Source organism: Mercurialis annua, linkage group LG4 (genome assembly GCF_937616625.2).
Source record: "Mercurialis annua linkage group LG4, ddMerAnnu1.2, whole genome shotgun sequence".
Taxonomy (NCBI): domain Eukaryota; kingdom Viridiplantae; phylum Streptophyta; class Magnoliopsida; order Malpighiales; family Euphorbiaceae; genus Mercurialis; species Mercurialis annua.
The window spans coordinates 29,270,803-29,291,631 of NC_065573.1; the positions used below are offsets into that span (position 1 = coordinate 29,270,803).

Below are 20,829 nucleotides of genomic sequence, written 5' to 3' on the forward strand. Positions count from 1 at the left end.
GCATCAAGGCTTTGATGTTTAAAATGAAGCATAAATTCCTCTCAGCAGTGTATCTCAATCCAAGACACCAACTTAAACTGGGTGTCTCGTATTGAGACTCTATTTTAGCCCCAACTATTCGCTTTTCCGTTTTTCGGCTTTCCTTCTCTATCGCTTTCATTGATTTTTCTTTTTTTATGTCAAATCCGATCCAAAACGCCCCAAATCCTGAAAAGATTAAGTATACAAATAAGACATATAAACACCTCAAAATGCACGATAAATTACATTAAAGCGTAGTAAAAAGACTCGAATAAATAAAAATATATTTTTTAGCAACGTTTAACCTGCTAGCAATTTAAAAAGCTTATTGAAGAGTGTTTTCTTATACATTAACATGCTAACAACCTAACAATTATGTAAGGTTTTCTTGCAGATTTCATTCAGCAGTAGCCAATGTATGTGGCCAATCATAGCATAATAGTAACAAATAAAGGGTTAATCCGGTTTTTAAATTTATTTCTTGAAATTAAATAATTAAGTTATTTATAAATATTTTTTAGTCAATTTGATTTTATGTTTCGGAATCGCATAAGTCATTTTAATCTTTTTAGTCAATTATATCCAAATTCTTTATTTAGATCAAATAACTTCTAATCTATATATCTTTAACGTGGACTTATTTGATCTGTACTTAATTGACCGGAAATATAAATTTAAATATCTAATTGACTAAAAAAAATAAAATGGATTATTGAATTTCAAGACAAAAGTTTAAAAAGTAGGCTTAACCCTTTATTCTAAGAAATTCATACAAAATCAAAATGTTTCATGTCATTTCCATATAAATTATATTTAAAAGAAATCTATCGAGCTTTTATTTTTCGTATGGAGGAAGATTGGAGAATATCAATGAAGCAATGTTCTTAATTTCTATAAATTCTCTTTGGGAAACTGACAGACTGCCACTAAGATATTTTAGATTTTTCAACATTATTGATTTAGTATTTTGAAAATACTAAAGTCTTTTTACCTTTATATTCAACATTTTAGTTTGGATTGCGAAAAGCAACAATCGCTTCTTGGTTTTGAAAATAAATTTTGAAAAATTCTGAGATTGACTTAACTTTTTTATTGAATAAAGTGATTATTAATGGTGATTAACAAACAATTAATAAAATTTAGGGTTAATTCCTAAAAAAAATCACGAACTTTACACGGAGTTTCGTTTTAATCATAACATTTAAAAGTTGCCATTTAAAGGCACGCACTTTCATATTGTTTCAAATTCATTATTTTAATGTATTTTTATTGATTAAATTCTTCAGTAAACCATTAATGAAAGACTCAAATTATTAACCATTAATGAAAGACTCAAATTTTAAATGGGACATCCCAAAATAGAATATGAGACTTCTTAAACGGGACGGAGGGAGTATTTACTATTTATTATTTTATTATTTGGTAAAAGTACAATTCAATACTTTTAATTTGTTTTTTTATTTAATCCAACACATTTATAATTAAAGACTTAAATATATATGAATATGTATAAATATTATTTATTTATAATATTATAAAATAATTTTACATATAAAAAATATTTAAATATTATAATTATTTACTTTTCATAAATTATAATTAACATAAAATTATTATATAGAATAATTTTACGGGACAATAATTTAAAAATATTATTACATTAATAATTTAACGGGACAATAATTTAAAAATATTATTACATCAATAATTTAACGAGACGAAACACAACAACAACATTACATAAGTTTGTGGGTGTTATTGATAAAAGTGTATAAATGTTAAAATAAAAAAATGAATAAAATATTAAAAATGAAAAGGAATATTCTTTTTAGTGTAGAAAAAAGTGATTGTGGTTGGAGTAGATTTGGTGATAAATCACCTAATTAATATTAGGTGATGCCTTAGGATTGGATTATCTTACAAAAATGTCAGATTATTTTCCTGCAGAAGTTATCGTCGAAATCCTAATTCGAAGTCAAGTATCCACCATTCTTCGTTGCAGGTGTGTTTCCAAGCAATGGAAGGCCATGATTGATGACTCAGATTTCGTCAAATATGACACAGATTACTCTATTAGCGCCATCAATTACTCTTTGATCTTTAGAGATTATGAGCTCTACGAATCAGTCTTCGATAGTTCCCAACCTTACGGCAAGTCCCTCAAATTCTTCAATGATTTACCTTGTTTTGGTTCTGGGATCTTAGTTGGTTCTTGCAATGGGTTGCTTTGCATACTAGATAGATTTAGGGACATCAACAATGCATTCTTGCATGGAGAATTGCATGAGGAAGTCTACATGGAAATTCCATCAGGTTTGTCTGTTACAAAATCAAATCAAGTTTGTAAATTAACAAAATCTCTTTATGGATTGAAACAGGCAAGTAGACAATGGAATTTGAAGTTAACAGAAGCTTTACTCTCTCAAGGCTATGTTCAAGCAACTTCAGACTCCTCTTTATTCTTAAAGAAAAACAATCAATCATTTACAGCATTGCTAGTTTATGTTGATGATGTCATCTTGGCTGGAAATGATCAAGGACAGATTGACAGCATCAAAAGTTACTTGGATGACACTTTTAAGATCAAAGACTTAGGATCATTGAAGTTTTTCTTGGGTCTTGAAGTAGCAAGGTCAAAGTCTGGTATAAATTTGTGTCAAAGGAAATACACAATGGACTTACTCAATGAAACTGGATTCATAGGTTCAAAACCAACCTCAACACCTATGACTGCTCAAACCAGATTAATCAAAGAAGATGGTTCTCCACCATACAAAGATGTTACAGCTTACAGAAGGCTGGTTGGGAAGTTGATATATCTTTGCAGCACAAGACCAGATATATGTTTTCCTGTTCAGCATTTATCTCAGTATTTAGACTGTCTAACTGAGACTCACTTTGCAGCAATTTCCAGAATATTGAGATATCTTAAGAAGTCACCAGGTCAAGGCATTTTTTTTCCATCTCAGAATGATATATCCTTAAGGGCTTTTTCAGACTCAGATTGGGCAACTTGTGCTGATACAAGAAAGTCTATAACTGGATTCTGTGTTTTCCTTGGAGAGGCATTAGTATCCTGGAAAACAAAAAAGCAAGTTACAGTATCAAAATCAAGTTCAGAAGCAGAGTATAGGGCTTTAGCTAATACAACCTGTGAGCTTCAATGGATAACTTTTCTGTTAAAAGAACTTCAAGAAGAACAGATATCTCCAGCAAAGTTATATTGTGACAATCAATCTGCTTGTTATATAGCTCACAATCCTGTTTTTCATGAGCGAACCAAGCACATAGAGATTGATTGTCATATAGTGAGACAGAAGATACAATCAGGATTGCTTCATCTATTTCCAGTTTCTGGAGATCAACAACTGGCAGATTTCTTTACAAAGCCATTGCCTACATCTTCTTTTCAAAGTTTACTCATCAAACTGGGTATACATGATATATATACTCCAGCTTGTGGGGGGGGGGGTAATAGAGTATCAAAATCAAGAATAGAAGAAGCAGATTCAAGATTGAAGAAGTCCAGCTCATTAGTTAGTTAAATTCTGTTAGCAGTCAATTAGCAGTTAGTTAGTGCATGTACAGTCAGCATTTCTGTTAACTTCAGTTAACAGAAATAGCCGTTGCATCTTTATTTTCTAAACAAGTAGAATATTGACAAGTGTCAATATAGCAGTTGTATATAATTAGAAAGCTGAACTCAGCTTTAATCTAATGAATTAATTTCATCTTCTTCAAATCTTTATTCTCTGTATTCTCTCAATTCTTATATATTAGGAAAATGGATATCCCTTTGTACTAGGTATGGAGAGAGTATGGATGTGAGTATCTGGGCTATGAAAGAATATGGGGTTGAGGAATCTTGGACTAAGCTCTTTTCAATTTGCCTTGCTAACTTGACCTGTGATCTTGTGAAGCCTCTTGGTTTAATGGAAAATGGCAATTTGGTTTTGCTTGAAGTGGATAATGCTCCACTTGTTTGGTATGACAGAAAAGAGAAAAGTGTTAGAACTCTTATGCAGAAGAAAAATGGAGAAGCTATGATTTGTTTGAGAACCATTGCCCCTGTTCCATCTAGTAAGAATGGGAAAAAAGGAGATAAGAACTCATCTTCTGGTAAACCAAAGAAAACAGCAAGGAAGAAGAGCAGGTAAGCATTCATTTTATTTTAATACATTCTTTATTTGATTGATTAATTTAGAGTAGTTAGAAATATGGTATGTGGTGATAGCGAGCCTTATAGTTCTAGTCTAATACTTTTGATGTTATTATCTTGACTTTCAGTTTACCTCGCGAGCAGTCCCTTCGTCATCTTTTTCAAACCTTTGTTCTGTTTTTTGTTTTAGTTTATTGAAATACTATCTTTGCCCATTAGCTAATTGTTGGTAGAATTGGGTAGTTTTCATGATAGAATGCATGTTTGTGTATTCTAATGCATTTGAGGTAATTCGTTTTTTAACACTGAATTAATTCAGGTTATGTAATTTTGATGCATTTGTTTTTCTCAGGTTTTGGGAGTGGTGACATGACCCTTTTTGATGGTGCAACAGAAGAAACCAAGCCAGCTTTATATTTTGTAATGGGCAAAGTAAATTAAGTAAATATTTTAAGACATGTCAGGATAGTGATGCTCATTGAAGGTTGTCTGATATGGTACTTTTAGGTTATTTACTAACCAAGTATGATATTATTAGTATTATTAGTGACGTTATGTGTTTATCTTCAATCTCCACTAACTTTGGCTCTCTTCTTTTGATTAAAATATGAGACATCAAGGTAAGTGTTGGATCTGATCAGGAATTCTTCAGAAGTTTGCCGGAAAACGCCTTCTGTTGCTTGGCACTTGCCGTCTACTATTACTTGAAATAATTATTTTGGATTGGTACGGTGAAAGAGGGTGGTTATATATGCGTTGATGTAGACTTCAAGTTTAAGCAACATATTCTTGTGGAGATTTCTCAAGTGGCTATTGCTGCTTGTTTTTTCTTGGCTTATAATTATTGTTAGAAACCAAATCTGCATAAGTCACTAAAATAAACTTTTTTGCGACAGAAATCAAAAGTCACAAGGGAGAATAACCCTATTTGTGGGACTTTTGAGCAAATTCAATGGTCTTTGAGTTTATGCTATTTGTTGCATTTTTCTAGATTGGCATGGTAATTTTCTGGAACTCTCTAAATAAGCACACAATTTTTGTAACTTAATTTTGTTTGATAAGCATGTTTTGTAGCCTTGTTTGTTCTTCATTTTGGTTGATCCAGAATCACATTAACCAAGTTTCATGGCAGCTCAATTGGCCGGATGACTAGCTGGGCATATAACTTATGCATAAGAAGTTGCCAATTGCGAATCAAGAACGAAACACTAATCAATATTGGAAAATGACACTATTATGTATTTTACATAATCTCTGTTTCAGGCCTTTGCTAACTAATACTTTTTCAAATCTTTAACATGACATTGAGTTATGAGTCCCATTCTTAGTGTTTGTTTCTTCTAAACATACTGTATATCATTAAGTTCTTGATAGCCTGAGTTTTTTGTATTCAGAAATTTATATTTACTCTTGACTCCCCGTTCTCCCGCCCATCGTAAGTCCTTGAAAGCACTGTTAGTGTTTGGATTTTAAAAATAAAACTGAAAATTTTAGTTATAATTACAAAAAAAAAAATCAAAAAATTAAAAGTTTCGGTCATAATTTATTAAAAGTATAAAGATTTGAATTTAAAAAATAATTAAGCCTAAATTAAAATAATACTAAAATTTATTATTCATTAAACTTTTTATTGTAAATTAATTTTAAATCATTACTAATAATTGTTCCATCTAGTAAAAATATTAATAATAGACATAATTTTAATGATTTTAAATTAAAAATTTGAGTTTTTATGTATAAAATGAACAAAATTGAACCGAACTAAAATTTTACTTCATCAAACCGAAATAACCGTAAACCGAAATAACTATAAACCGTATTAGTGAAGTTAGATTTTGAATTTTATAAAGATGATTTGGTTGGGTTCTGGAAATTTGCACTCCAAATCAAACCAAACTCGTCCCTAATAGTGACCCATATGCACATCCACGTCATTATCTATTAATTACAAAAGTATAAAAGGGCAGAAAATACAATTTGAAAAGTCAGGAATTTTTAATGAAGTATAAGAAGTTTGATGTGAAAATTGAAGAACTGTTAGGTGCAAATAATGGTATCTCAAAGAAACAAGAAATTTATTACATTCTGGATTATAGCTGTTGTGCTAGGAATCTATCTATTGCATTTAGGTTTCATCAAGTGTTATTATACAGCGCTCATCAGAGATTGATTTGATGCACCAAAGCTTCAACATCATTATTTTATTGTTTGGTTATCATGTAATGTAATTTTAATGTAGTAGTCACTTATATTATTAGGTAAAACATTAATTGTGCAATATAAAAAGATCATTTCATGAAAAGTTGATTTGAGATTATGTTAAAATATACTAATAAAATTTGCCGATCATGTGTAATTCTTAATGCGCATTGTCTACTCTCACATCACATGAGCTGCAAATTTTGATCGACGTATTTTGATTTGATGCTACATATACTAGGGCTCTTAAGTTCTCTGAGATTCAACCTGGAAGCTGCTAAGAAAGCTTTGAAGATGGGATAGAATTCTAATATACTGTTCTAACACCTTTGGTATGTGCATTTTGAATGTTTATTTTAAGACCAATTGCTATTTAGACTTGAACAGTGTTATCGTATGAATTCTAAGGATATTAGTTGGTGTAAATGTAATAATGTAGAGATCTGTATTTTGTCAAATAATTAAATCAAAGGGGGACCAAAATAGAGTAACCTTGTACGCTGTAGAGTTGGTGAAAGACAGAAAAGGTAGACTAAATCACAACTAAGAAAACAACTAAACAAAAATGCAGTCTCATTATTTTCCTTGTTCCCCAAGTAATAAGGAAATGTTAAATTGGTAGAAGAACTCCTTTGGTCAAGCATATTAAATCATTGATTCCCACAACAATTATGAGAACCAAGGTTTAAAATATTTTCTGTGCAGCTTGGTTTACTGACTTCTGTTAGTTAAAAAATAGTTTTGGCAATTTCAATTTTGATGCGACAAAAACCATTACAGAACAGAAAACAGCAAAGGAACAATTAAAACTAACACATATTAATCTTGATTGCGGGGTGAAACCATATCTGGACCCAAGGAAAGCATCAGATCCACAATATTTCATAATTACAGCCTTCTAACAATATTGATAGAATAGATAATTAGATATTTCAACCTACTAATGTATAGTGATATTCTACTCTAAGATGGAAGTTACTACATAAAAAGCTGCCCTAATCTCTTTCATGTACCTTCAAAGCAGTTTCTAGCATTCCCCAATCCGAACCCTGAGAAAAACAAAGACATCCATAATCAACGAGAGATTGTTGCGGTTCTAGAACTACCAAACAGAAGTGAGTTTTGATTGCACATAAATACAATGAGTAGCAAATGGTGGTACTTATGCATATAATTGCTACATGTCTTCAAAGTCCAAGGCAATTAGGAACTCGCACTGTGAATGAAATGAGTTAAGCATACAACATACTTAGAGCAACAGATTGTAATAAGAATGGTATAACATAAGATTGTAATTACCTGGATTTTGCTTCCTTTCACCTACAGTTTTAGCTTGAAACCTTTTGACAGCAAAAACCCCCTGCACAGAACAATCATCAAATCCATACTAATACAAAGCCTCACATAATAAATTGCTAACAAAATCAACATAGCTACACATCCTGATATATGCATAATTTAACAGTAACAATATAAAAACATAATTCAGAAAATGTTAATGCTTACTTCTTATCCTTCTTTTTCCTACTTGGCTTCTTCTGATCATCAGAAGACTGATTCTTTTCATCCGAGAGTAAAAGTTGAATAATAATACTTGTTCCATTTTCATCAATTGGCAGGGGAGCCATGGTTCTCAAACAAACCATGCATTCATCTTTTGTCTTCCAACCAAATCTTCTAAAACTTTTCCTCTCTCTGTCATAGCAAACAAGTCTATTCCTATCCAGTTCCATTGTAACTAAATTACCGCTCTCTGATAATCCCAAAAGTCTATAGTAACTAACATTCGGAACATCAAGCCGAAAAGAGAAGAGCTTAGTCCATGATTCCTTAACCCCATATTCTTTCATTGCCCAAAAACCAACATCCTTATCATCTTCATACATTTTAAATGAAACGCATAGCCATTCCCCAATTAAACCAATACAGAACGTACATGTAGCTTGACCCTCAAACTCAGGCAGCGGCAACTCACGAAATTCATCGATTCCAAGATCATACCCTACAAGCAACTTCGTCTTATACATATTGCATGAATATTCACACATTATCCAATGCAAAGTTCCAGCAGCAAGCACACCCATCAGATTATCAGTAATAAAGTAAGGCATTTTCACAACTTTTAAAGCTTTTGATCTCACACAACCAACCACCATCTCAGTTTCTAAAAATCCAATATTATTATTGTCCATAGCATTGACATCAAATTTCTGAGCAATCCTAACAATTTTATAGTCATCAGAAAGAGAATCATACCCAAAGCCATAAGCCAGAATATTGGTGTCAAAAGGAGGCAAGAAACCCGGAAGACATAAATATTTCATAGTAGTTGGATTAAAGATGCAAAAAGCTTCAGTCTTTAAATTGTATACGCAAAGCAAACCGTTGCAAGAACCAATGGATGCAAATGGGTAAACCTGAGAAATAAGAGGCATGTGACGGTGGCAAAAAGAATCCAGGGGTCCATAGTAAAGACTGCGGTTTAGTTTGTGCTCGAATAAGTTGGAGGAATGGGTCTCCATGGCGCGGTGTATGTGCAGTTTGGTGAAATGGGGACTGTCTATAATAGCAAGCCATTGTTTGGAGACGCACCTGCAGCTGGCTAGAGTTTCAACTTCGCATCTGCTGAGGATTTTGGCGAGAATGTCTGGTAGAACTTGGTCGGACATTGTTAGTGGTACCTGTATTTGACTGCGCTACTAACTAAAGAAATAGTGTAGAGAGTAAATGCAGTAGACAAGTAGTGGAAAATGAAGAAAGAAATCGTGCCAAAGTTTGCAACCCTAAAATTCTGGATGCTTACTTAACTAAAAATAACCGGTTGCTTTTTATATTACAGATTTTTTTTTCCGGTTTGGTTTTTAATTTAAAAAACCCAAAGTATGGAGTATAAATTAGTTTTTAAAATATTATACTTCCTCCTGTTGATAATATTTGTCGATTTGAACTATTTCATATAAATGAAATAAATAATATTTTTTTCCTAGTTTATCAATGATCATAAATTAGTTTTTAAAATATTATACTTCCTCTCGTTAATTTTTTTACTACTTTCATTTAAATTGCAAAACATTGTTCCAAGTATAATTGTAAAACTATAAAAAAATTACATTTTCATAACTATTATGTATTAATAAAAAATTATATAAATAAATAATAACTTATACATATACAGATATACATATATTTGTAAAAAAACTTATTTTTAAACAAAAGTATAAAAATAACAATACTAAAATTAACTTTTTCAATTTTCAAAAAATATTTTTTTAAAGTGACTACTAAATGAGTGATATTTGTGTTTATTTTAATAAAACAATTATATAAATGATATTATAAATTTATAAATCTATTTGATGAATTTAATTTTAATAAAATAAAAATATAGACTTAATTTTGATAAAATAGAAGTACAAACACTCACTTTACATTATAAGAGTATTAAGAATATAAAAAATAAAGTCCATTCGCGTTAAAATTGTGTGCAGTAGATACATTATTTTTCTACTATAAAAGCACTCATTTTTATTAAAATAAAAATGCATGTTGTATTTAAAAACAAACTTACATGGTTTAAAATTAAGATTGGCAATAGTATATGGGCCAAATATATATTTGACCAAATATTTCCTTTCCTAACAAAAACTTACTAGATGTCTATGTTGATAGGATACAATAAAAATAGAGAGAAGAGAAAAAGGAAATAGTATTTAGGGATATTACAGTCTATGTACAAAATTTTGGAGTGCAAATATTGATTAGTGGAGTGCAAAAATCGCCACCCAATATAATACTAGTACTATGTGTTTAATTAGATATTATTGTAGGCTTTAAGTTAGGATTAATATGTTAATTTAGTACTAGTTTGATATCTTCAAGTTTGAACACTCCCATAAAATAACTAAGAAGTGATAAATAGTTTATTAATATCCAAATATATTGATCAATAGTAGTACTTCTTTGGGAAATAAATGGATTATTGAAAGTCTAATGGATTGTATGAGCTACATAATAAGGAAAAATATATTTACTTAGTTAGATTAATCATAAAAATGATAAACTCGTGAAGACTTGAATTTATAGACTATGGATGGAGATTTAAATTTAAAATCTCTACAATTTTCATAAATAAAAATAAAAATAATATTTTCATAAACATATAACTTAGAGTACACACCATTGTTAAAAAGAAGAATAATTTGTATGTTGAAATTGATAAAAGAAGTTAAATGTATTGATATGGCATGTGAATATTAATTTTAAAAGCATTGACCATATTTGACATCTGTAGTTTATTAACCCCACTCTAATTAATTCTTTTACCATTTTTAACAAGTTAAACTATAGACTATAAATATATATTTTGAACACCATTATACATGTACTACTAGTTTATCCAAAAATACTGCAAGAAACAGAGGTTTTTTTCAGAAAAAATTAAAAAAATCACTGCTCTAGAGAGTAAATAAAAAATTACTGGATTTTAGGGTTTACCACTGGGTATAAATAATGCTGTGAAGGGTTTTAGAAATGTTACATTAAAATTTTTAGACATTGCCACCAACCACTAACAATGTCCGACCAAATACCTCTCGAAATTGTCTCCAAAATTATCAGCCGATGTGAAGCAGCTGCTCTTGGTCGTTGCCGGTGCGTCTCCAAGCAATGGCGAGCCCTAATCGGCAGTCCCCATTTCATCAAACAACACTTGGAATATGCCACCAGAGCCAACTTCAGTAGCGTGTTCTTCAAGCAGCAGTCATCTCTCGTTCAAGCTTCCATGGACAGTACGGCTACGTTTTCTGTTCCCATTACTGATGAGGTTAAGCCATTTTTCATAGTAGGAACTTGTAGTGGTCTGCTTTTGCTACGTAAGAATCAAACTCATGATTTTTGCATTTTAAACCCTACCACTAACCAACATGTTTACCTTAAGAAACTATTGCCTAGTGATTTTCTTTCCCAAGCTACTGCTGTCTTTTTAGGTTTTGGGTTTGGGTATGATAGTGGTAAGGATGATTACAAGGTTATTAGGATTGCCCAGGAGTTTAATCCTGCTACAATGGGTTACTTAAGAACTGAGATGGTTATCTCTAGTGTCAAAAAGAAAGCCTTGAAATTTGTCAAAATGCCTTACTTTATACAGACCACATTGGGTTTTTTCTCTGATGGAGCTTTACATTGGCTGATGGGGAAGTATAATCATGAGAATTTGAGGTTGATTGTGGGTTATGATCTCGCAACGGGTGAGTTTCGCGAGTTGCCTCTGCCCGATTTTAGGAAAGATGCTGAGGATTTTAAATGTAAAGGCAATGTTACTGTCGATTGTAGTATGGGTGTTGGCCAATTAGGAAAATGGATATCCCTTTGTGCTAACTATGGAGAGAGTATGGGTGTGAGTATTTGGGCTATGAAAGAATACGGGGTTAAGGAATCTTGGACTAAGCTTTTTTCAATTTCCCTTGCTAAATTGCCCTCTGCTATCATTAAGCCTCTTGGTTTAATGGAAAATGGCAACTTGGTTTTACTGGAACTGAATAATGCACCACTTGTTTGGTATGACAGAAAAGAGAAAAAAGTTAGAACTCTTATGCAGAACAAAAGTGGAGAAGCTATGATCTGTTTGACAACCATTGCCCCTGTTCCATCTACTAAGAATGGGAAAAAGGGAGACAAGAACTCATCTTCTGGTAATCCAAAGAAAACAGCAAGGAAGAAGAACAGGTAAACATTAATTTTATTGAAGTTATTCAAATTTTGTTTTGAAATTTCTGCGTTTATTGTGGCATATAAACTAAGACTATGTCCCCTTTAAATTTTGGCTCTTGCATATGGAATTTAAATATCTAAACTAAGACTATGTTCTTATTCAATTTTTTGTTTAGGGATGACTTTCTATCAAAAGGTTTCAAGATTAAACTATAGTGCAAGAAAGCTATATTATGGTCATGGACGTAAACAGGTAACGGGAATCTTATAATTAACCATTCTAATTGCAGTACATGTCATTCACACCTATTGCTGTTAAATTCTTGATTTCCATTGACTACATTCTTTATTTGATTGATTAACTTAGAGTAGTTAGAAATATGGTAATAGTTGTGATAGAGAGCCTTATACATCTAGTCTAATACTTTTGAGGTGTTTATCTTGACTTTCAGTTTACCTCGCGAGCATTCACTATCTTTTTCAAACCATAGTTGTTCTGTTTTGTTGTTTATTTTCAAAAGCTATCTTTGCACATTAGCTAATTGTTGGTATAATTGGGTAGTTTTCTTGATAGAATGCATGTTTGTGCATTCTAATGCATTTGAGGTAATTCTTTTTTAACACTGAATTAATTCAGGTTATGAAATTTTGATGCATTTGTTTTTCTCAGGTTTTGGAAGTGATGAGATGACTCTTTTTGGTGGTGCAAGCTACTTTTATATTTTGTAGAGGGCAAAGTATATAAATATTTTAGAGACATGTCAGGATAGTTTGATGCTCTTTTAAGGTTGTCTGATATGCTACTTTTAGGTTAATTACTGACCAATTAAGATATTATCAGTATTATTAATGATATTACGTGTTTATCTTAGATCTCCATTAATTTTGGCTCTGTTCTTTTGATAAGAAAAATGAGAGATCAAGGTAAGTGTTGATCTGATCAGGAATTCTTCAGGAGTTTGCCGGAAAAAAACTTCTGTTTTTTTGGCACTTGCCATATCCTGTTTCACTACAATTACTTGAAATAATTGTTTTGGATTTGTATGGTGAAAACAGGGTAGTCACATTATTCATGTGGAAATTGCTAAAGTTACATATGCACAAAAGAAGTGGTTGTCGCTGCTTGTTTTTTCTTCACTGATAGTTACTATTAGGGACGAAATCTGTATAATGTCACTAAAATAAACTCTTTTGCGACAAAAATAAAATGTCACAAGGGGGAGAAACCCTAGATGCTTTGTGGACCTATTGAGTTACTTCAATGGTCCTGTAGTAGTAACAACACTTCATTATGAACCATATGCAGATTTTACTACAGATTGTACAAATGAAAAATGTTCAACTAAAACAAATTTAGCAACTTACCTTGTCAACTTTAATACCTGAAAGGCTGAAACTAGGGATGTGTATCATTGATTTTAGTCGCCAAACCGAAATAATTGAGACTGACTTATTCTAATTTCATTTAACCAGACCGTAACTGAAACTATGTATCATAACTGAATTGTAGCCAAATTGAAACCATATGTGTAGTTTGATAGATATTTGGTTAACCAACAAAAATCAAATTTTATTAACATTAATTATTAAAAAAATAAAAATAAAAATAAAATAATTATGTTTCAAATCTTTCCGGAATTAAAGACAAACTATGAATCTAAATTAAAGTTCAAAAATACTGCCTCATTAGTCTGATCACTGATGGTTGTCCTAATAGAAAGACTAACAAACCAACATTATGCAAGACCCTGTAATAGTATGGAATAACCTATTATAGGTAAAGCAATGAAAACATTAACAATAGCCAATCCTTACAATTTAAATTTAATCTGTGTACTACTCTGATTTATACTACCGATCTTATTCATGTACGTTTCCTCAGTTACTACAAATTATTGTTGTTATTAGTATCATTTAATACAAACATTTATTACCTATAAAACATTTTGAGAGTAAATATTTTTAAATTAAATTGTTTAATTTGTTACCCTATTTAAAACTTCCCTGAATTCTCCACTTCACAAGCATCACAACTTTTGATGATTATCTAAAAATTGGCAGCGCATTTTGCAAACCATCGTTAAATCCAGTTTTCACGGAACTTACGCAATGCTGGCGACTTTTATTTTGGTGGGTAAAGCATCATTATATGGAGATATCTAGCGTCGCTCAATTTTTTTTGTAATATCTTTTGAATCGTATCCACAGTCTCAAATGGATACGAGACATACCACCTAATCATTAAGGTACCTATATCACAATTCACATGGTATAGGCTTGGATTCATGAGGAAAATAATATTTCTCATATTGCCAATTATAAAATTCATTAATGCAGAAGTTTGACAAGATCCACAATTCTACGCTCAAAAAACCTGAACAAACATATGTACGACAGAGATAATCCTCAAAACACAAATTCATGCCAAGACATGTAATGCTCTATGGACATTCTCCACTTTAGATAGCACAGTTAGACAAACTTGTCATTCAAGTAACACAATTTCCAGCTACACATCAAATGCATTTTCTAGTTTTTAGAAGGATGAATAGCTTTCAGATCTTAACATGATATGTGAATTCAAAACGGAAAAAACCGACATCTCATCATGCCATAACATGTCCACCTTCCTAGAACTTCACGGTTATTAGACACAACATATCGATCTTGCTCGAGTCTCACCGATAATTAGGCACAACATATCCACCTTGCTAGAATCTCACCGATAATTAGACACAATATACCTTGCTAGAACCTCACAGAAAATAAATGAATCAGGTCAAGGACACAAAAACCACATCAACACCGCTAATAATCACCATTACTAGAAGTTAACTGAACCAAAATTGTAAGGAGTAATCATATTTCAAAATAAACTGAAACTCTTTATTCCAAAACTGAATCCAACCAAAAAACTGAAACCTTTTATAATGCCAAACCAAGGCAAACTGAACTTGTCGGTATGATTTGATCTTTTTATTAGATTTAGTTTCTGCAACACCCCTATAAACAACTAAACAATCAATAACCTTGCATTCACAATCACAGCAGTATTATAACAGCTACAAGTTAGCAATCAAAAACATATAAAATGACGGGCTACACATGCGAGAATGAGGACTAATGATTAACATACTAATAAGTAAGTTGGTTAGTAAATAGCCTAAAAGTTCAGATCGCTAAATCTTACCATATCTTACAGGCTTAAGAAGGCATCACTATCTGAAATCTCACGTCAGTCTCTTACCTTTTTTTTAAATAAAATTGTAGTCAAGAAATCAGGAAACGCACCCGAGCATCTCAACTAGGTTGACACCCTCTTAGCGTATACATCATTTTTCTCGCTACCTATCATAAATAAAATTAAAATAGAGATAATGTTCAATACAAAGTTGAAGAGGCCAAATTAAACCTCAACCAAAAAAATGAAACCAATTAAAAGGCCTATGCCAATTACAGCTGCTAATGGACCTACTGAGATAAAACAAAATGACAAACTCTTCTGAGCATGAGCCGCATTGAATAATCCATGTGAATTGAAAACAAAACAAACGAGACGATGACAACTTGTCCACCTATTCCCTTGCTCCATATGGAAATACTTCAGCAATGGCAGGTTGAACATCACATTCAAATGAGCTAATCAGCTGTAACTGAAGTATTATCTGCAAGCAAAAACATCTAGCAAAATCTATAGTATGGCTGACTACTATAATCTTGATAAACAGCTGAATTACAAAAAGACGGAGTAGTAGACCACCAGATTGTTGATGAAACTGATGCTCCATGCTTTGCAAGTAAATCTGCAGCTCCATTCCCTTCTCTGTAAATATGAGACACTTGAAAATTCATTTGGGAAACTTGATGAAGACAATTTAGCCATCTGTGTAAATAAGCCCATGGAACATTGTTTGACTTTGAAGTAAAAAGTTGAACCACATAAGAAGAGTCACTCTCAAGCCATAAAGAATGCCATCCTCTCTTCCAAGCAACATCGACCGCCATAATAGCTGCAACCAGCTCTGCCACAAAAGCAAATTCATTGCCTAACGGAAAAGCAAATGCCCCTTTAGTGAAACCTGTTGTATTTCGAAAAATTCCTCCACCACCCGCCACTCCTGGAGAACCCAGCGATGAGCCGTCCGTGTTTACTTTGGTCCAGCCGCTAAGAGGCGGATGCCAAAGGACAGGAATGATATGAGGAGCAGGAGCTGGTTTACCATTAATATTGAGCAACTTTAAGATTTGCAAATCTGTCAAAGAATTATGCATACAACCAACTCTGAAGAAATCTGATTCTTTGATACCAGTCCAAATTGTTCTTAGAGCACAATGAATATTAGGAATGGAGTCTTCAAAAATTGCAGCGTTCCTTGTTTTCCAGATTACGCAGACAGCCTGCACAATAGCCGAGCACCATAAGACTGCCACTTGTGAGCTGAAAGAAGTTCGAGTAGCAAGCTGAATCAGACTAAGAAGCGAATCTGTTTCATCAATCCTTTTGCCAAAAAGACTAGAAATAGATTTCCAAATTACCTTAGCAAACTTGCAATGAATAAATAAATGAGCATGATTCTCATTGTGAACAAAGCAAAGAGAACAACGAGAAGCAAATTGCAAACCTCTTTGTTTAAGTTTATCCTCAGTGGGTAGGTAATTCAAGATAGCTCTCCAACAAACAAAAGATCTTGAAGGTGGCAAATAATCTTTCCAAATAAACTTAGCCCAAGGAAGTAAAGGATTGGAAGTACGTAAGTAATTATACATGTTCTTGACGGAATGTTTCCCATCCTTTAAAGCTGTCCAGATGCAAATATCCTCATCAGTCATTGAGGAAGAAACAGCCATAATATTAGAACTAACTTCATTATTACCAATATGAGAAATATTCCACTGATTGTTGCTGATGAATAAGGAAACAGGAGCAGAAAGAGTTTGTTGCTCTTTAACTGGAATTAAAAGTTGATTGGCAATTGATGGAATAATCCATTCATCAGTCCAAAATTTTAGCTTGCTATTTTGACCAATGAACCAAATAATTTTCGATCTAAGCAACGAATAAACCGACTTAATTGAAGCCCAAACTGAAGACTGAAAGTAAGTTTGATGGGGGATGCCTGAACTATACAGGAAGCGATTACGAAGAACCAACAAAGGAAAATCTAAAGAAGAACTGATAAGCTTCCAAGCAAGTGTACTGAGCATACTGGAGTTCATCAAATGCAAATTTTTAATACCAATACCTCCTTCCTTGTAAGGCTGACAACACATCTTCCATGGAACCGTGATAAGTTTTTTCTCATGAACTGAACCTGTCCATAAAAAATTTCGCATGCTACGCTCAAGGGTCGCTAAAAGAGAGGATGGCCATTTGTAAACAGCAAAAGAATGCATTAAGGAGCTAGTAATAACCGAATGAATTAGAGTTAATCGACCCGCAAATGACAAAAAGTTGTCCTAGTTTCTTCTGTTCCACCATCAAAAAGCCTCATATCCCACAAGTGGAAACCCTGAGACAAACAAATGTTCCAAATTAAAGAAAGATCATAATGGTGTCGAGAATCATATAAAGAATTACTACTGCATTGTGGATTGGAAGTTGTACATCAACAAAAAACAGAACAACTAAGATCAGTGGAGGGACTGCTATCAAGGTAAACTGAAAATCAAGAGAATTACCTCAAGCGCATTAGACTAGATGTACAAGGCTCTCTATCACTACAATTACCACATTTCTACCAACTATACGTTAAACAAATGAAAAATGAAATAAAAGGAAATCAAGAATTAACAACAACAAATATAAATCACAATGTGTGAGCACAGCTTACAAACAAGTACAGCAATCAGAATGGTACAGAATAAGATTCCCATTACCTGTTTACCATCCATGACCATGTTATAGCTTTCTTGACAGAAAATCATGTTATAACTTTCTTGAAGCCTTTTGACAGAAAATCATCCCTAAACAAAAAATGGATCAAAGACATAGTTCAGCCATTAAAGTTCCATCGTCCAGATGCAATCAAGGCTCCGAGTCAGCACAAATATTAACTCAAAGCCTTCCATTTTTAAGTTAAACATGCTACTATTCTCTAATGCCTTTAGGCTCAAATGCTTTATTTCCACACATGACATATCACATTACATGCAGTGAACAGAAATTAAGAATAAAAGCTGAATATTTGCAATTATAATGTATTTTTACCTCTTCTTCCTTGTTGACCTTTCGTGATCTTGAGAAAATTGATTTGTTTCATCCGTTTGTCCATTTTCAGCAGATGGAAGGGGAGCGATGGTTCTAAAACAAACCATAGCTTCTGCTAGTGTCCACTAGATTTTTAACATCTTTTGCCTTTCTGTCGTACCAGATAAGTCGTGCCATATCCAATTCAAGTAAAACTAGGTTGTCATTTTCCGATAAACCCAAGGGCCTAACCCATTCACATGACATGTGAGCAAGGGAAAATGAAAAGAGCTTAGTCCAGGACTCCTGAATGCCATAATCTTTCATAGCCCAAAAACCAACAGCCATACCACTTCCATAGTTAGTAGATATGGATAACCATGTCCCTAATAGACCCAAACCAACTACTTAAATTCCTTAAGTTCATCCTTCAAATCAGGTAGTGGCAACTCTCTGATTTCATCTGTCCCAACATCATAACCCAAAATTAACAACATTTTGCCATGATTATATTTAGCCATTAGCCAATGCAGAACTCCACCAACGAACAAACCATTAGCTGATATTTCCATAAAGTAAGGCAGTTTATCATATATGATTGCTCCCTTTTTAACACAACCGATGGTAATCTCAGTGCTTAAAAAAACCCGTTCGACCAGGAACACACTTGTGTGCAATCCTAACAACCTTATAGTCATCATTAAGGCTGTCGTACCCCAAACCATATATCCTAAGACAGCAACATCAGACCAGCCAAAAGGATAAGGAAATAAATTTGGAAGGTAAGCATGTCTGTTAGTAATAGGGTTCAGAATGCAAAAGTCTTTGGTTTTGATTCTTATTTAACAAAAGCAAACCATTGCAAGACCCAATTAAGGAAAATGGCCTAACCTGAGAAATAGTTGGCACAGAGCGCATATCCAGATTGGACATGGGTGTTTGAAAGAGGGTTTCGTCGAACAGCTCCTTGAAGAAGAACACGGCCGCAGCAGAGTTGGTGTTGGTGGCGTAGTCTAACTGTAGTTTCATGAAATGGGTACTCTCGATTATGCCACGCCATTGCTTGGAGATGCATTTGCAGCGACCAATTGTTGCTACGTCGCATCGGCTTAAAATGTTGGATACAATTTCAGGCAAAATTTGGTCGGACATTCTTACTGTATGTCTTGAGGTGAAACCCAGAACTGATTATATAAAGTAGCAGTAGCGATCCGGTTTATTTTAGCACTCCACTATTTAGTAAGTTGACTAAATTGTCTTTATTCTTTCTCCTTATCATAACCTACTATCACCACCCTTATTTCCACTAATTTTATTTTTTTAATCGATCAAATTTCATTAAAATGAATAAACAAGTATATTTTATAAAAAATATGGAAAAAATTGAAAAACAAATTTGATGACCTCATATAGAACAAATAATATGATATTTAATTTGTAAATTTACTTACATTAATAAAAAAATAAGTTATCTAACTGCCTCGCCAATAAAGTCTAGTCGTCAATCAAACGTTTTATCATCCGCAAACTAAATTTTGAAATTAAAAACTACAATCATGATATTAGATACATTCACAACTTAAAAAAAATCTTTTATAGAAAAGACTAACAACTCGTCCACACAAAAAAGACAATAAATCTTTTATTTTTTTGATATTGCTGTCCATCCGTAAAGAGTAGGGTCCTCTTTAGGAGAATGTAAAAATAAAACTTTCAAAGTTTAACAACCCCGGTTAGATAATGGGAAGTGTATGTATTTATTTAAAAAATAAAAATATTTGTATTTTTTTAACTCAACACGGAAAAATTACAGAAAATACCTCACGTTTTTTCCAGATTTATATTTTTACCCTTGGTATTTAAAAAATTATGATCTTACTCTGTTATTAGGCATCTTCACATTATCATATTAATATCATAATATTTATGGTTGTGGTTTGACTCATTTAAGGCGAAAGCCGAATGATATCAATATTCGAGTCCACTAGACTTGACTCGCCAGCCGCCATGATTGAAGACTGAAAAGAGATTCGCCTGAATACCCAGCAAGACCAACTCTAAAAGGATTCAGTTAATATACACAATTTCGGTACGAGATATACACCCTAGTCACTGGGGCGCCTATATCAAATGGTATAGACTTGGATTCAAGAGGGAAACATCATTTCTCATAATGCCAATTTGGAAATTCATTGTTGCAAAAGTTCGACAGGACCACCAACCATCCAAGCACTTCTATGCTCAAAAAACCCGAACTAATATGTACATCTTAGATAATCATCAAAACACAAATGCATAGCTAGACATGTAGTAAACTCTCAATCCTCGAACTATCATTTACTTTCGATAGCATTGTTAGACAAACTTGCCATACGTACAAGCAACATAATTTGCCAAACCGGATCAAACTGAATCCAACCGCAAAAAATGATTTCTTTTTATGATGTCAAACCGAGCCAAACTGAATTTGTCTATTTGATTCGATTACTCAGTTTGGTTTAGTTTTTGCACCCCCTAAAGAAACTAAACAATCAATAACCTCGCACACGATATC

The 20,829-nt window shown here is 32.7% G+C and overlaps 3 protein-coding genes across 3 annotated transcripts; 1 reads left to right on the forward strand and 2 right to left on the reverse strand.

The window, feature by feature from the left end:
* Positions 1-7,209: 7,209 nt before the first annotated feature.
* LOC126678216 (F-box protein CPR1-like) lies at positions 7,210-9,162 on the reverse strand. The gene is made up of 3 exons (XM_050373121.1): positions 7,886-9,162; positions 7,679-7,739; positions 7,210-7,428 (listed from the first exon to the last, which is right to left on the reverse strand). The coding sequence occupies exons 1-2, from the start codon at positions 9,046-9,048 to the stop codon at positions 7,700-7,702; spliced, it is 1,203 nt and encodes a 400-aa protein (XP_050229078.1). The 5' UTR covers positions 9,049-9,162; the 3' UTR covers positions 7,210-7,428; positions 7,679-7,699.
* A 1,743-nt stretch (positions 9,163-10,905) lies between these two features.
* LOC126677997 (F-box protein CPR1-like) lies at positions 10,906-12,973 on the forward strand. Its single transcript, XM_050372831.2, has 3 exons — positions 10,906-12,103; positions 12,265-12,341; positions 12,759-12,973. The coding sequence occupies exons 1-2, from the start codon at positions 10,953-10,955 to the stop codon at positions 12,302-12,304; spliced, it is 1,191 nt and encodes a 396-aa protein (XP_050228788.1). The 5' UTR covers positions 10,906-10,952; the 3' UTR covers positions 12,305-12,341; positions 12,759-12,973.
* Positions 12,974-18,679: 5,706 nt separating this feature from the next.
* Positions 18,680-19,427, reverse strand: LOC130015422 (uncharacterized). The gene is made up of 3 exons (XM_056105528.1): positions 19,123-19,427; positions 18,923-19,005; positions 18,680-18,834 (listed from the first exon to the last, which is right to left on the reverse strand). Exons 1-3 carry the CDS (start codon positions 19,425-19,427, stop codon positions 18,680-18,682), a joined length of 543 nt encoding a protein of 180 aa, XP_055961503.1.
* Positions 19,428-20,829: the final 1,402 nt, after the last annotated feature.

What these genes read in the sequence shown, in the direction of transcription:
- LOC126678216 (XM_050373121.1), bottom strand. Translation starts at nt 9,048, where the DNA reads ATGTCCGACCAAGTTCTACCAGACATTCTCGCCAAAATCCTCAGCAGA. An exon ending in AGGAAAAAGAAGGATAAGAA is followed by an intron (nt 7,740 to 7,885) that starts GTAAGCATTAAC and finishes TGTTCTGTGCAG; the next exon opens with GGGGTTTTTGCTGTCAAAAG.
- LOC126677997 (XM_050372831.2), top strand. Translation starts at nt 10,953, where the DNA reads ATGTCCGACCAAATACCTCTCGAAATTGTCTCCAAAATTATCAGCCGA. An exon ending in ACAGCAAGGAAGAAGAACAG is followed by an intron (nt 12,104 to 12,264) that starts GTAAACATTAAT and finishes TTTTTTGTTTAG; the next exon opens with GGATGACTTTCTATCAAAAG.
- LOC130015422 (XM_056105528.1), bottom strand. Translation starts at nt 19,427, where the DNA reads ATGTCCGACCAAATTTTGCCTGAAATTGTATCCAACATTTTAAGCCGA. An exon ending in TCTTGCAATGGTTTGCTTTT is followed by an intron (nt 19,006 to 19,122) that starts GTTAAATAAGAA and finishes TTGCTGTCTTAG; the next exon opens with GATATATGGTTTGGGGTACG. An exon ending in GTGTGTTCCTGGTCGAACGG is followed by an intron (nt 18,835 to 18,922) that starts GTTTTTTTAAGC and finishes TGGAAATATCAG; the next exon opens with CTAATGGTTTGTTCGTTGGT.